General features: G+C 39.8%; 1 protein-coding gene and 1 pseudogene across 1 annotated transcript; one reads left to right on the top strand and one right to left on the bottom strand.

The window, feature by feature from the left end:
* Positions 1-1,275: 1,275 nt before the first annotated feature.
* Positions 1,276-3,976, top strand: LOC104610783 (uncharacterized). Its single transcript, XM_010277562.3, has 2 exons — positions 1,276-2,876; positions 3,100-3,976. The coding sequence occupies exons 1-2, from the start codon at positions 1,545-1,547 to the stop codon at positions 3,106-3,108; spliced, it is 1,341 nt and encodes a 446-aa protein (XP_010275864.1). The 5' UTR covers positions 1,276-1,544; the 3' UTR covers positions 3,109-3,976.
* Positions 3,977-6,426: 2,450 nt separating this feature from the next.
* LOC104610861 (putative sugar phosphate/phosphate translocator At3g14410) lies at positions 6,427-9,971 on the bottom strand (annotated as a pseudogene).
* Positions 9,972-14,550: the final 4,579 nt, after the last annotated feature.

Genomic DNA, 14,550 nt, shown 5'->3' with positions numbered 1-14,550 from the left:
TCTAGGAGCTTTCATCCTACAATGACAAACACAAGTGGCCCTTCATAATTGAAACTTCTAGACTGATACTTGAAACTGATAAGGAAGACCCATCCATTTTCTTTCACCGTTGTTTAACGGGAAGGGGTTTTGAGTGGGACCAACTTGTTAATTAGCTTCACTGACTTGGCATGCCAAATCAACAATCACTAGTATTTTATTTATTCTCTAACGGAGCTGTCGACAACATTTCTAATGTCATTTGTTTTTGCCTTAAAACTTAAAAGTGGTTTTTCGCCGCCAGCAAAAATACCCTTTTAATTCTTTAAGGATCTAAAGTGTTTTTTTAGCAAAGTTTAAGGGTTATCAAAGCCAAAATCCCAACAAAAAACGGTGAGGTGTAGACACATCATGTTAGTAAAATTTTTGTTGTGAGCATATCCAAATTCCTCCTAATGGAAAATGAGACTTTGGGACCTACAATGTTATAACCCTAAGAGTTCACACATCTGCCCCACAATGCCTCACAGTACATCCCCGCTGTGTATTGTAAACATTTCCTGATAATAGTACCAGTCCTGATGATGTCATCATTGGGAGATGTTCCTAATACACGACGGGGATGTTCTATGGGGCATTGTGGGTTTGGAGTGGCTCCCGACACAGTATGTCCCACACATGCCCCACAACACTAAGGATGGCAACTTTCCTTATAAAACTGAGGTCCCACCCCTTCAAGTCCCTAATATGATGGGTTTTCCCTCGGGACGAGGCAGTGATGGAAAAAATACTTTTGTCCAGATTAGATATTAGGTTTGCATATAATTCCTCAAACCTAAAGATAAATTATTAAAATATTTCTAGTTTTAATATTAATTTTTAAGATACTCTTAAATTTTTTATAAATTCCAAAAAAAAAAAACTAGAATCCCATAATCACATTTTTAAAATATCCTTAAATTTTTATATTCTTATATTTAAAACATCCCTAAAATTTAATATAATTTTAGGTAATTTTTTTCGAGGTAGAGAAAATTCGGGGATTTAAAAGATGCCCCGCCCTGTTGCAATTCCCCGCTGGGTAGGGAGCCCGTGCTCTCTCTTGTTTGCTTAGAGTAAAAGAATAAACTGCATGATGATTTGGCATGTCACTGATTGGCCAAGTATCCTCCCTGAAAATATTCTGAGCCAGGTAGGTTGCTTGTCGATAAGAGTCCCGACGTCCCGTCCCTTATTATTTCAAACCATTCTGACCCATGTCCTTTGTTTCTGCACAACTCTCTCTCTCTCTCTCTAACCTAGTCTTTTTCCATGTGAACCAATGTTATAGACAACGAAATGTTGAGAGAGAGAGAGAGATGTTGTGCATTTGTGCAAATATATTCCTTTCGCCATGAAATTTAAGGACATAAATGAAAAAAAAAATGACGAGCTAGAGAATAGTGTCGCCCCGACTGTCATGCCCGTAAGAGGAGGAAGACTCGCCCCTAGCTCTCCTGTCTCAGAGTCTAAATAGCGGTTATAGGGATATTTCCTTGTAAACCTTTCTTTCTTCACCTCCTTTCATGGCTTCTCCACCTCTCCTCATTCTTTGTTTCCTCATGTTTTCAGCCGAGATGAGTGCTGCAACTGCAAACAACATCACAGACGATGCTGATACTGGGATGGACAGGGGCGAGCTCTTGGGGCTATTTGAGGTTATGGGTGACCTTCTAGAGGATCCCAACTGGGCCCAACTGCATCCAAACCCATGTACTGACACCCCATGGCCAGGTATCCAGTGTGAGATTGGCCAGGACTTACCCCTTCTTCATGTAACTAAGATACATGTAGGACCAGATGTTGTCACCCCACCCTGCAAAACCTCACCCAAACTATCCAAATCCCTTCTGAAGCTGCCTTATCTCAACACCCTGTCCATATTCAACTGTTTTCTTACTGCAACAATCACTCTTTCTCCATCCCTGTTTGGCTTATTCTCTTCCTTGGAGCAGTTGGTTTTCAAGTTTAACCCAGGTCTCTCAGGGGAGATTCCTCCCACTTTAGCAGACGTTGCAAGCTTAAGAGTTCTGAGCTTGTCCCAGAACAGCCTACAAGGAGGGATACCAAAGGAGCTTGGTCGGTTGGGTAACTTGGAGCAGCTTGACCTCAGTTACAATAATCTCAGTGGTGAGATCCCTGAAGAGATTGGAGGCTTGCAGGAATTGACCATCCTAGACTTGAGCTGGAATAGTCTGCAAGGGAAGATGCCTTGTTCTTTGGGTCAGCTTCAATCTCTCCAAAAGATTGACTTGGGCTCTAACAAGCTTGCTGGCAGGATACCTCCAGATTTAGGCAATTTAAAGAGACTGGTTTTGCTGGATTTGAACCACAACTATTTAACAGGTCCAATCCCAGAGACACTGTCAGGTTTGGAGGAGATACAATACTTCCTGGTGGAAGGCAACCCCATAGAGACAGAGATACCTTTGTTTGTAGGGGCTCTTAGCAAGCTCACAGTGTTGAGCCTTTCAGGTTGTGGGTTCATGGGTCCAATACCATCCACTTTTTCTTCACTAAAACATCTCATTGCATTGTCTCTAGATAACAACAGGCTCAATGGCACTGTCCCACAAGATTTAGGGACACTTCCCAATCTTAATCAGCTAAACTTGAGCCAAAATATGCTCAGTGGGGAGCTATTGCTCCCAGAAGATTTCGTTAACAGGCTTGGGAAGAGATTGGATGTTAGAGGAAACAGTGGGCTATGTACAAAGCAACGACTCTATGACAAGAACATTTCATTGTATCTAGACACCCCTGCATGTTTGAGTTCAACAAGTTCTAGCAACAGCTCTTGGTCCCAAGAACAGCCAGATGATGATAAGAGATTGAAACCATCATGGTACCATGGAAAGGTGAGATCTACAGCTGCAACAGTGTATCGCAGTCTTATTACGTATTTAGGGTCTCTGAGCTGTAATCTTCTTGTCTTTAGTCTGTTCTTCTTTTGAATCCAATAATGTTACCTCTCTCTCTCTCTCTCTTTATTTTATTACCTTTTATCTTTTCTTAGACATATTGGGTCTTACACCAATGCACAGTACCCCATCATAGGTCGTTTTCTCCTTGAAAATACAGGAGCATTGAGGAGGGAATATAGCAAATCCATATACGTTGCACGCTCTTAAGATTTGCCGATTAAGTTGTTTCAGGGCACAGAGCAGGTACTCTTTTGTCCCCTTGGATCAGCAATCCCATCAACTTTAGTTTCGATGTGGTCTATTCCTAAATATTTACAGTCCATGTCATTCACCGTCAGAAATGTGGTAATTCCTCATGGGGACACCGGACACTACAGGTTTCCAGAGAGAGAGAGAGAGGTCTTCGGTTAAATGCTAATCTTAGGCTCTTAGCATCATTTTAATGCACTTTTCATGCACCACATGGCCCACACATCCATGTAATGTATGTTCTACTTCTATATATTCACCAGCGAGTAAATAGTTTTTTGAGATGTTTTCGTAGATGGAATTTGGTTAGTTTTTTACTTGGCAAATTTGGGTTTGCAGTTTTTCTTTTTCACATCCGTTTGGGTTCAGCCGTTCAGGCCGATGTTCATGTTATGTTTAGGATCGGTTTTAGGTTGGGTTTTAACCTAACACAACCTATCTAATTAATACCTCTGCTTAATTGAGGGGAGTCAAAAGAGGTTTAGAGAAATTTAAGAGGTAATAAGGGATTTAATTAATAGGGAAGGGGATATGTTATAAATATTAACTTGGAAATAGAATTTTAAGAATGATTAATTTCATTAAAGAAAGTAATGATGGATTTCATTAAAGAAAGTAAGACCTAAGAGGGTTTTTATTGTGACTTCATATATTTTTTAAATTTAATTTAAAAATAAATAACTGCATGTGTAAGATATGAGATAAAGAGATCCTTGGAATGTGAACATTGAGGTGAGAGGATTCTTAGCCTTCCTTTTTCTTTTTTATCTATATCTATACTACTATTAAAAACGGGAATGAGGTTTAGATTCTAGAATTTTTTTTAACTAAAATACCCCTATTGTTGAATTTGATCTCTCTTTATTATAAAGTTAAAAATATTAATTTAAAATACTTTTATTAAATTATTCATTCCATTCATTCTTATTAAGTCTTGTATTTAAGGTATTAACCCCATCCTCTCTCATTAAATCCTATGTGAAAGGGGTAGAATAAATTAATATCGTGGACTGGCATTTACGACCAAAAACAACCAAGTTTCGAAGTAGGAATAATGGCACCAGAGATAATATTGTTTCCATAAAGTAGAGACCCAGAAACAGGTTCACGAATACCATCAATATCTATATTATATTGATGGCAATAATAAAAAAAGAAGTTGCAATAAATGCAATAATAAATACAGAAGTTGCGGTCAATAAGGTAGGGATCATCAAAACACCGAACCATCCAATGCAGTTGTGCGTCAAGCACGGTGGTGTGAAAAGGACACTCCGTGTTCTAATTTTTTTAGCAGAGCTTGCATCCTGTATTGCAGGGTTGGTGACTGTCGTTGTAGAAGGATGCTTCGAACTTCTTGAGATCACAGTATCCGAACACAGACTCTCGTAATGCATCAGCCTTGTGCTCCAGCCAAATAAAGTGAAAAGGACTGCCCTTTCATCCACCAAGTAAGAAAGCTCGTCGTCGAGCCACTTAACGAAGGGGCCACGTCTTCGTTGTCTGTAAATGTGGCATTTTGTTGTTGCGGTTTTCAGCCCTGGCGCTAGATTCCCTCCTTGAATCTCAGGGAGTGATTGAACGCTATCATCTCCGGAACTCATCTCACCTTTGTTGCTATGGTTTTCAGCCCCTTCGCCGGTAATAGTGGCGGTGGTGAGGGGAAGAAGAAAGAAGAGGGAGCGAGAGAGACGAGTTGAGGAGGAAAGAGGAAAGAGGAAAGATCTCAATTTTGTACTTTAATAAATTTGTCCTTTCAAATAAATATAATTCTTTATATTTTTAGAAAATGGCCTTTTTCCTCTACAAATTCTAGGAGAAGATCATGAAGATGTCTTTATTTACTAGAGAAGAATAAGACCCATGTCTTCTTTTTATAGGTATTGTTGATGATCTTCCATGCACATGGCCAAATCAACTTAGTTTACGTTTTCTCATTTTATCACCTATTGGAGGTATTCCTAGGTTTCATAGAATGACATAAAATAATTTCTGATCCAATCCTTTCTAGTTTTCTCACATTTCCATCTCAGCATATACATTTCTACCATATTCATTATTTTGGACATGTTTCTTTATTGCCCAACACTCTTTGCTCCGTACAATATTTGGCCATACAACTATATTATATAATTTTCCTTTTAATCTAAGTGGTATACTTTAGAAACATCTTCCTGCTCTAGTTAACTCTTTGGGTGACATCCTCCTCCATTGCTCCCCTATTATGAATTACCAAACCAAGGTATTGGAAAGTTTTGCAAACCAAAAACCTTATTGTGGCTTTGGGGTGAGTATTGGGTCCAACCCATTATGAGACATTGACCCATGTTACAGCTCATATTACTTCAGCCCATTGTTTTTGTCTTCAAAACTAGGGTTATATCTGATTTGTGTAGTGTGTTGAAAATAGAGAGAACAAAAAGAAAGAAATCGGAAAAACTGTGTTGTAGATTTTCAATGTGCAGCATTCATCAAATGGCCGGAACATTCCGATCCACCGTCCGGTCGAGCTGAAACTTGGACAGAAGGTGGAAGACTCATTGTTACTCATCCTGAACCGTTGGATCTTTGATCGGTGTTCTGAATTGTCAGTTATTTGATGTCGAATAGAAGCAACTCGCAGCTGGTTGGGAAAAGAAAACAACTCGTGGCAGTGTTCATCAAACACACTGATTAAGGGTCATTTGTGGTCCGATTTGGCTGAAATTTGGTGGGCTTGTTTGGAACTCACGGACCTACGATCTGAACGGTGGAGATCTGATTTGGAGCACTGTATGTCTCCATTTTGTGACATGAACAGTAACCATGTTTGTGAGTTTTTCTGACTATTCTTTTCACAGCTTTTGGTATTCTTGCGTATATGTTTGAGAATCTGTATTTGCTTTAAGTTTGTGAGCATATTGTGGTATTTGAGTTGCTGTAATTGTTACCTCAAGTTATTAGTGGTGATTTTGGTTGGGTCTCCTTGGCCCCGTGGTTTTTACCCTTCACATTGGAGGGGTTTTCCACGTTAAATATCGTGTGTCTCTCTTTGCTTGGCTTATGATTGTTTTTGGTCGATATCTTGCTTGGGATTGTACTAGCTAAATATCTACAAGTTTGATTATTTGGGAGAGATAATTTGTGGATAAACTTGATTTCTACCCAACAGTGAGAAGGGTGGAGAGTGTCAATATTGCCCTACTAGTGAAATGGTTCTTGAGAAAATTAATACAAGAAAAATAGACAACTTGCCCTAAGCTTCTGTCTTCTGAGAAGTTAAGGGTGGTGTTGTTGGTATAGCTTCAACATCTTGAGAGTCAATAGAGCTGGCTCGAGAAGCTTCCTTTTTCAACTTGTGGTTATTATATGCAATGGCTGTAGAAAGAATTTTTTTTTATTAAAAAATGCACTACAAGTATTCCGGGTTCCCTTGTATTAATTTTCTTTTAAACAGCCATCAAGTTGAAGGAATATATTCATATTTTTTTTCCAATTAGAAAGAAGATGATTGTTTTTGGTGGTGGTTGGGAGGTGGGAGATAACTTAATGCAACTGGATGCTAAATTAATTCAGAATGAAGGTGCAATTTCATTATAAATGGCTCCTCATATGAGTCCTTAGCAAGGTTCAGCTTATTATAATAGAAAGTAAAACAAACAACCACAGACTGGGACATAGACAAAGACTTGTATGTGAGATCACAAGAAAAACAGACAAGTTGAGTGCAAAAGTGCAGAGGGAATTGAGAATTAATATGAATGGATGAAGGACTAGGTCCCAGCTGCATCCATCTTTGGCTTCTCTAAAGATATCCATGGAATGAAGAGGCACAAAGCACTGCAAAAGAAGATAGGAGTTTGTTTAAATGGATAGGTTACAATGTTTGAGTTCTATTTAATATAACAGAATGCTTCTAAGAGTCTAGCATGAAAGCAAAAAACAATACATGCCTACAGGGACTGACATGGTACATTACAGATGGGGTTTAGTTTGAGAATTTTCCTTTTCACCAGAATCTCCATGAAAATAAGACTCAAAGCTTCCCCAACAACACCACCCATTTGGTAAACCACTCCAATCCAACTAATATTTATTTCTCCATAAGCAACAAGAACACCAAAACTGATCACTGACATAATAAAAAGCATTCTGCAGCTCATTACTTCAAGTCCTGCTGCAACTCCAAGAATGAATACCGCGATGGGCACTACAAAATCCATGCCCATAAAAGTAACACTTGGTTAAGGATCTGAGGTTTGAGAATTCCCATTCCTGTACTCCATATAACAAGAACCAGCTATGAAGCAGGGGAAATTGTTTCACAATCAATAAAAAGTATTCCTTAGAGCTCCATATAAAGAAAAGTAGTGCTTGAAGTTTTCATTAGTAACTTACTGATAGCTTTCAACATTTGTGCAAATGCAACAGATATATACAAGTATGCAGTGTTTCCCAACTATAGGGTCATCACAAACATTGCACCAATTGGGACAACAGATGTAGCATATCTGAATGTTGAGAATTTGGTTAGCCTTTTCACTCAATTGAAGAGCACTTGTGTGCCATTATACAATTAATCAAAAAATAATAGGGATATAGGCTCTCCAAAGACAAGAAGGAGGCAAAAGGGAGACAATTACGGAATAAGGTATCTTGTTCTAAATTACAATAGTTTTTTTTTTTCATCTATCTTTGGTTAACAATAATAGATCCTATCAAGAAAATTAAAGAAATGTAGAGACGTCTCGTGGCCATCAATGCTAGACTTGGTCAACATGTTGACTACATCAATCATTTGTACATGCTAAAATTTAATCATTGGCAGATTTAGCAGATTTGAGGTTTCCAAGATGCTTAATACAAGGCGAAAGTCTAAAGGTGGAAGTCTTTACAGATGCTGATTGGGTAGGTGTTGTGGATGACAGAAAATCCACAAGTGGGTATTGCACATTTGTGGGAGGAAACCTAGTGACTTAGAAAAGCAAGAAACAAAGTGTGGTATCAAGGTCAAGTGCTGAAGCAAAATATAAATCTATGGCACATGGGGTGCCTAAAGTTTTTTGGCTAAAATACCTTCTAGGAGAACTTGGAGTTGTTGTTCATAACCCTATGCCTTTTTACTGTGACAACAAGGCAGCCATAAACATTGTTAACAATCCTGTCCTACATGAGAGGACCGAGCACATTGAAGTGGACAAATACTTCATAAGGGAATAATTGGAAAAAAAAAAAAAGAGAAATTTGCATCCCTTATGTCAACTCCAAGGAATAACTTGCTGATGTTCTCACAAAAGGACTTTCATGCTTACGACACAATGAGTTATGTAACAAGTTGGGCATGATAGACATATTCAGCCCAATTCAAGGAAGAGCACTGTAAGGATTATTTATTTGTTATTTTATAGTTGTTGTTAGTATGCTATCAGCCTGGGATGTTGTCAGCATGTTTCTTTCTTTCTTTCTTATTAGCTTGTTACTAGGGAGTGCCACCAGGGGCATACTTGTAATCTCTCATTCTTTTATATTAAGTTAATATACATAACAAGCGAGATGCCACCAACAACAGATTTGATACTCTCAATCGTATCTCTCTCTCCCTTCTCTTCTCTCTTCTCTTCTCTCTCGTCTCTCTCTCCATGAAAGATTACATAAGCCAACAAGGATAGGGATGGACTAAAAACCTTAGAAGGAGGAAAGGAAGGTGTTACTAGAATCCAAAACTTAGCTTTGAGTGGAATGGAAATCAAATCCCATTCATATAGAGTGGCTTCTCTATTTATAGAAATAAGGGAAAAGGGCTATGTGCATGGAACAAGAATTTCAAAATATTCCTTAATTGGAATAATGCTTGGAGGCAGATCCCATCGATTTCTCCCTTGTGTCTCTCGGGACCACAAGGTTGTTGGAGCACAATCTCGGGTCTCCTTAAGAAGTGATGCGTGTCAGTACAATATATGGGTACTCATCACATGTCTAACACGTTCAACATGGCCCTCATCGCACTTAGATTTCAACTCATTAGCATTTAACTTGCCTTGCGAGGCAGGATTGTTATGATCTCGTGAAGAAACTCGCCAGGTTGGAATATTGTGGCATTGCAAGGCAGCTTCATGAGGTGAGATAATATATCTGTCTGATAAGGCAACTTGCAGGATCAAAGTTATCATGACCTCACTAAGTGACTCGCAAGGTTGGGCCACTTCAGCCTCACAAGGCAATATCGTGAACTTAGGACTTTATATGGCCAAGTTTTGATCCCATGTTACGCTGTTATGCCATGAGGCTATTAGTTGCTTTAGGTTTTGTCACGCCTATCAATGGGGGGTTTTACTTCTTTACTCACTGTCTTGCACCTACTTTATGCCAAAACAATGCCGAAGAAAGTTATGGTTCACAAAAAGAAGGGATGGATCTCTGACAAATTCTTGCCAACTTTGACTAGCACCGACCTTTTCAAATCACTGGTTTTGATTCATAACCAAACACATGAAAGACGCAACAGGAATGCGTGGTTAGTGCTGAAATTATGTTTGGCATCGATGTTGCAGTTGAGAAAATGATACTGTTGATGTGTGGGTTGGAAGTATTGTTTTCTCAGAAAATTGTATCTTTTTTTTTTTAAATTGTTGCTGTTAGGTAGGACATTTCCTGGAGCAACAACAATTTTTTCTGTTTGGTACCAATACTTCAGGAAACGTTTTCTGCATTCCTATTCATCATCCAGTGTTACATTACTACCACATCACTATCATGTTGGCAACAACAAGCTGCAGCTCCAAGAAACGCCAAATTTGACATTGCTCCAAGCTATGCCTTCCCGATTTTCAAGGTGTGGCTTCAAGCACCGTTTTCTATGAAAAAATGGTTCCAAACAGATGGTTGTTTCCTGGAGCACCGTTTTTTCTTACGTGGTGCTAATGTTACACCGTTGCTCCAGGAAACAGCAATGATGCCAAACAGCCGTTAAAATAATTCCTTAGAAAGTTTTGAAATAACTGAATAACAGGTTTAGTCGTTTGCCTAAAATGAAAACTAAGCGCATTGCTTGCTCATCCCTCCTCAAATGTAGGAAAACTGAACCCAATTAACTAACAAGGCATCCCTTGTTCATATCCATTCGTAATTAGAGAAAAATTAGCCAATTGTCTAAGATAGTAAGATCTGCATAGAAAAAAAAATCAGGGAACAAAGGAGCAAACAAGCCTTCAATAAGAGAATGGTAAGTAGATTACCATTACTATTAAGCAAGAAACAAAGTAAATACAATTGCAGATTGCACAACCAACACTAAGGGAAAACAAATAAAAGCCCAAAATCCAAATGTACTTCAATTGGAACTAATAAATGGATCAGAAATTGCAGATACGAATTACAATTGACAATATTGGATGCCAAGGCACGGCATATTCAATGGTAGGGCAGAAAAGAAGATAACTGACATTGTTGAAGATCTGACCGCTGGATAGCGCGATAGAGAAAGGGTATAAGGGTTCGTTTGGTTCATGACCAGAATTGGAATTGGAGTCAGAATCAGAATCGGAATGGGAATCTCTTGGAATCAGAATCAAAATCCTCTATTCCCCCTATCTGCTTGGTTCTATCTGTTTGGTTCAAACAGGAATCAGAATCAGATTCGATTGATGTTGTTTGGTTCATGAAGAGGCTGGAATTGGAATCAACCATGATTCCCAATTTTACCCATAATAAAAAACATATAAAGAATAAAAAATCCATAAAATCCTTTGCTCGTTTGCTCGTTTTGGCTACTTATCTTCCCAATTGAGATGTAGCATCTCCCACATTAATCTAATCAGAAAAGAGGGGTTTATTAGATTTTTTTTTATATGAGGCTAGATGTGGTTACTTCTTGTCTTATCTACCCTAATAATAGGAGTACTTGTGTCAAAAATCCTTTCACCAAAGAGATACCATTAATAAAAAACATATCAAATAAATGCAGGATAAATCGAACCAAAAATGGGCGGCGCGAGCAGGAAGACCCTTGCGGAACATAGACGAAAAGAATAACTCCGCACTTTTCGTTATAATCCTCGAAGCTGGATCGACAAGCGTCGACAGGAAGCTGTGATTCTCCGAAAGCTGGATCGAAAAGAATAACCTCGTCGGCCTATCTTAAGGCGTTCGATGTGATTCTCCGAAACTTCTTTCAGAAATTTCCATATGCTCCTCCTTCGTACCCTCCTAGCATCGTCGCCATGAAAGCTCAATTCCAAGATTGACTCAGAGACATGGAAATAGAAGCAATGCCCACCTTTTTCATTTCCCATAAGAAGAGTAGGAGAGAGAGGGAGGGAGGGAGATTGATGATCACTTACCTAGTCGGAGTAGTTTAGGTTGGATTTAGAATTAAGCCATTGAACTATTGAAGGGTTTGAAGGAGGGAGTGACTAGAGATGAAAAAGAGGGTTGGAAACTTGGAATCGGGGGTTTGAGGGTTTTTTTTTGTCATTTTCATTTTTCTTTGTTTAATCGGCAGGAATGCGAATCCGATTCTAAGGGGGTGGGTTGGGAATGGCCATTCCCTCAAATGGGGAATGCCATTCCGCCCAGAGTGGGAATCTGATTCCGATTACACTCAACCAAACAACTAGAATCAGACCGATTATGGGTCTCTATTCATGCGAACCAAACATACCCTAAGCGTAGGTGAACGCTTCCTCTCTAAAGAACCTCCTCATTTGATCCACCATTGCCGGAATAGAAAGTTCTAAGGTCTGCTATAACTGTCTCCGCTTCTTCCCCCCAACTATAAGAATTGACGTTGAGTGACAAAGAAAAAGCCAGAAAGAAAAATCAGTTGAGAGCCGGAGAGACTAGAGAGAAAAAAGAACATAATTCACATATGTGCCCCACAATGCCCCACAGCACATCCCCACCTTGTATTAACATCATCCGGTAACAGTAGGGAAGATGTTCCCAATACAAGGGTGGGGATGTTTCCAATACAATCGGGTCATTCCTCTCGTGGCCCAGCATGGCCCGACTTGACCTTGAATTGGTCTAGCACGACCATATATAATATATTATATAAATTATAAATATATAATAATATATAATATATTAATAAAATAAATAATTGTTTTTTATTTTATTATATTAATTTATTTAATTATTATATATATATAAATAATTGTATATATCAAAATTCATATAAAATTAAAATTTTAAGTTCTTTTCATTTTTTAAATATATATCTTTTACTTGGTCAACAACCCAACCTGATCCAAAGCTTAGCCCATGAACCAACCCAGCCTACAACACGACGTGATACGATATAGGTCCACACAGACTTTGAACCATAAACCGAGTCAGGCTGACCACCCAAGTTATCCCAGGGAAGAGCAGCTCAGCTTGAAACGTCTCGCAGGCCGCTCGAAGTACCCCTCTAAATGGTGACGGGATCTGCTCCTCACAAATGAGCGACCTTTGTGGGGCCCAGATGTGAACTCTAATGAAAGAGTGTGAATTGAACTTTAGGACCAGAGACCTTGACTCGGCTGTAAATGGTCGGTTCTGATTCCGACCTATCAAAAAAAAAGGGAAAAGTATGGAAACACATGATGCAGAATTCTGAATTCCAGCCCCCCTACAACTAGCCCTTTGCCCCCCTATAAACCACATCCTGCCCGTGAATTTGGCATCAATTCACGGTCAAGATGCATTCCCCCTGTACTTTGGGCCTAGTAAATTCTGATCTGGGCTGATTGGTACTTCTCCCAAAAAAAAAGGGAAAAGTACGAGCAGGCCCATTGCAGAAATCTGAACACCAGGCCAGCCCATACAAAATTTACAATTACTCTCTAATTCAACTTTTGAAATTATAAGACCGATTCCCACGCCATGTAAGCATCACACTTCTACCTAAGCTTTTCATGTGGCGTGTCAATCCAACTCGGATTACATGTCACAATAACATTTATTTAAAATTTTATTTTGAAATTTACCCTTAAATTGCAAAGACTAAAATGACCCTCTTAAGGCCCACGACCATTGTTCTCCCCCGCCCTCCCTGCTCTCTCTCTTTCATTCTCTCACACTCGCAACTCTCTTCTCTTCGACTGCAGACGACTGAACTTCGATTGCTCTCCCTCTCTCATGTTCTCCCTCCTCGCTCTCCCTTTATCAGTCTCTCCCGTTCTCCCTCTGTCTCGCCGCCATTCTCTCTCTCTCTCTCCCGGTTTCCCTCCCCCTCTATCGCTCTCCTGCTCTCCCTCTCCCTCTGTCTCGTTCTCCCTCTCCCTCTGTCGCCCCCACTTTCTCCCGTTCTTGCCCCCCTCAGTCTTGCTCTCCCTTTGTGGCGCCCTCACCCTCTCCCTTTATCAGTCTCTCCCATTCTCCCTCTGTCTCGCTGCCATTCTGTCTCTCTCTCTCGGTCTCCCTCCCCCTCTATCACTCTCCTGCTCTCCCTCTGTCTCGTTCTCGCTCTCCCACTGTCGCCCCCACTTTCTCCCATTCTTGCCCCCCTCAATCTTACTCTCCCTTTGTTGCACCCTCACCCTCTCCCTTTATCAGTCTCTCCCGTTCTCCATCTGTCTCGCCGCCATTCTCTCTCTCTCTCTCTCTCCCGGTCTCCCTCCCCCTCTATCCCTTTCCTGCTCTCCCTCTCTTCTGTTCTCCCTCTATAACTCTCTCTCGTTCTCCCTCTGTCTTGCCCCCATTCTCTCTCTCTCTCTCTCTCTCTCTCTCTCTCCTAGTCTCCCTCCCCATCTATCGCTCTCCTGCTCTCCCTCTGTCTCGTTCTCCCTCTCTTCTGTTCTCCCTCCTCGCTCTCACTCTATAACTCTCTCCCGTTCTCCCTCTATCTTGCCCCCATTGTCTCTCTCTCTCCCAGTCTCCCTCCCCATCTATCGCTCTCCCGCTCTCCCTCTGTCTCGTTCTCCCTCTACTTGTAAATTTTTAGGTAGCATTGTGTTTTTTTCACTTCTATTCTTGTCTCAATTTATACCAAGTGAAGGCCCATCTTAACAGTTTTTGTTTCTTGTGCAACATTTGTCACTGCTCCATCATTTTGTTTGCCTTATCCATCAGACTAAAGTTTTGGCCAATACATTGAGGCCTTCCCTAACCGAAGGAAATTATCATTTTGAACACTTGTGCCACTAACAGGTATTTGACAATTTCTTTGTATGATATTTTAATTTGTTATAGTCAATCAAAAAGTCATTTCAAATAAATTTGATTTTTTGTTCTTTTTACATTTCTATCATAGTAAATAGGCTGTCGTTTTTATATAAAAAAATTGTTAAGTTGTGTTTGATGTTGATTCATTCCTGTTGAATGTGCATTGGAGAACGAGTGTACATTAGTTTATACATGGAAAAAAAGATCAAGCAAGTGTGTGTTTGTAAAATTTCTT

The sequence above is a fragment of the Nelumbo nucifera genome, chromosome 4 (assembly GCF_055504915.1).
Source record: "Nelumbo nucifera cultivar China Antique chromosome 4, China Antique-T2T, whole genome shotgun sequence".
NCBI classification, from domain to species: Eukaryota; Viridiplantae; Streptophyta; class Magnoliopsida; order Proteales; family Nelumbonaceae; genus Nelumbo; species Nelumbo nucifera.
Note: the sequence above shows the minus strand (reverse complement) of the source record. Positions and strands in the feature narration are given on the sequence as shown.

Bases quoted from the DNA above. Each gene is read 5' to 3' on its own strand.
- LOC104610783 (XM_010277562.3), top strand. From the start codon at position 1,545: ATGGCTTCTCCACCTCTCCTCATTCTTTGTTTCCTCATGTTTTCAGCC.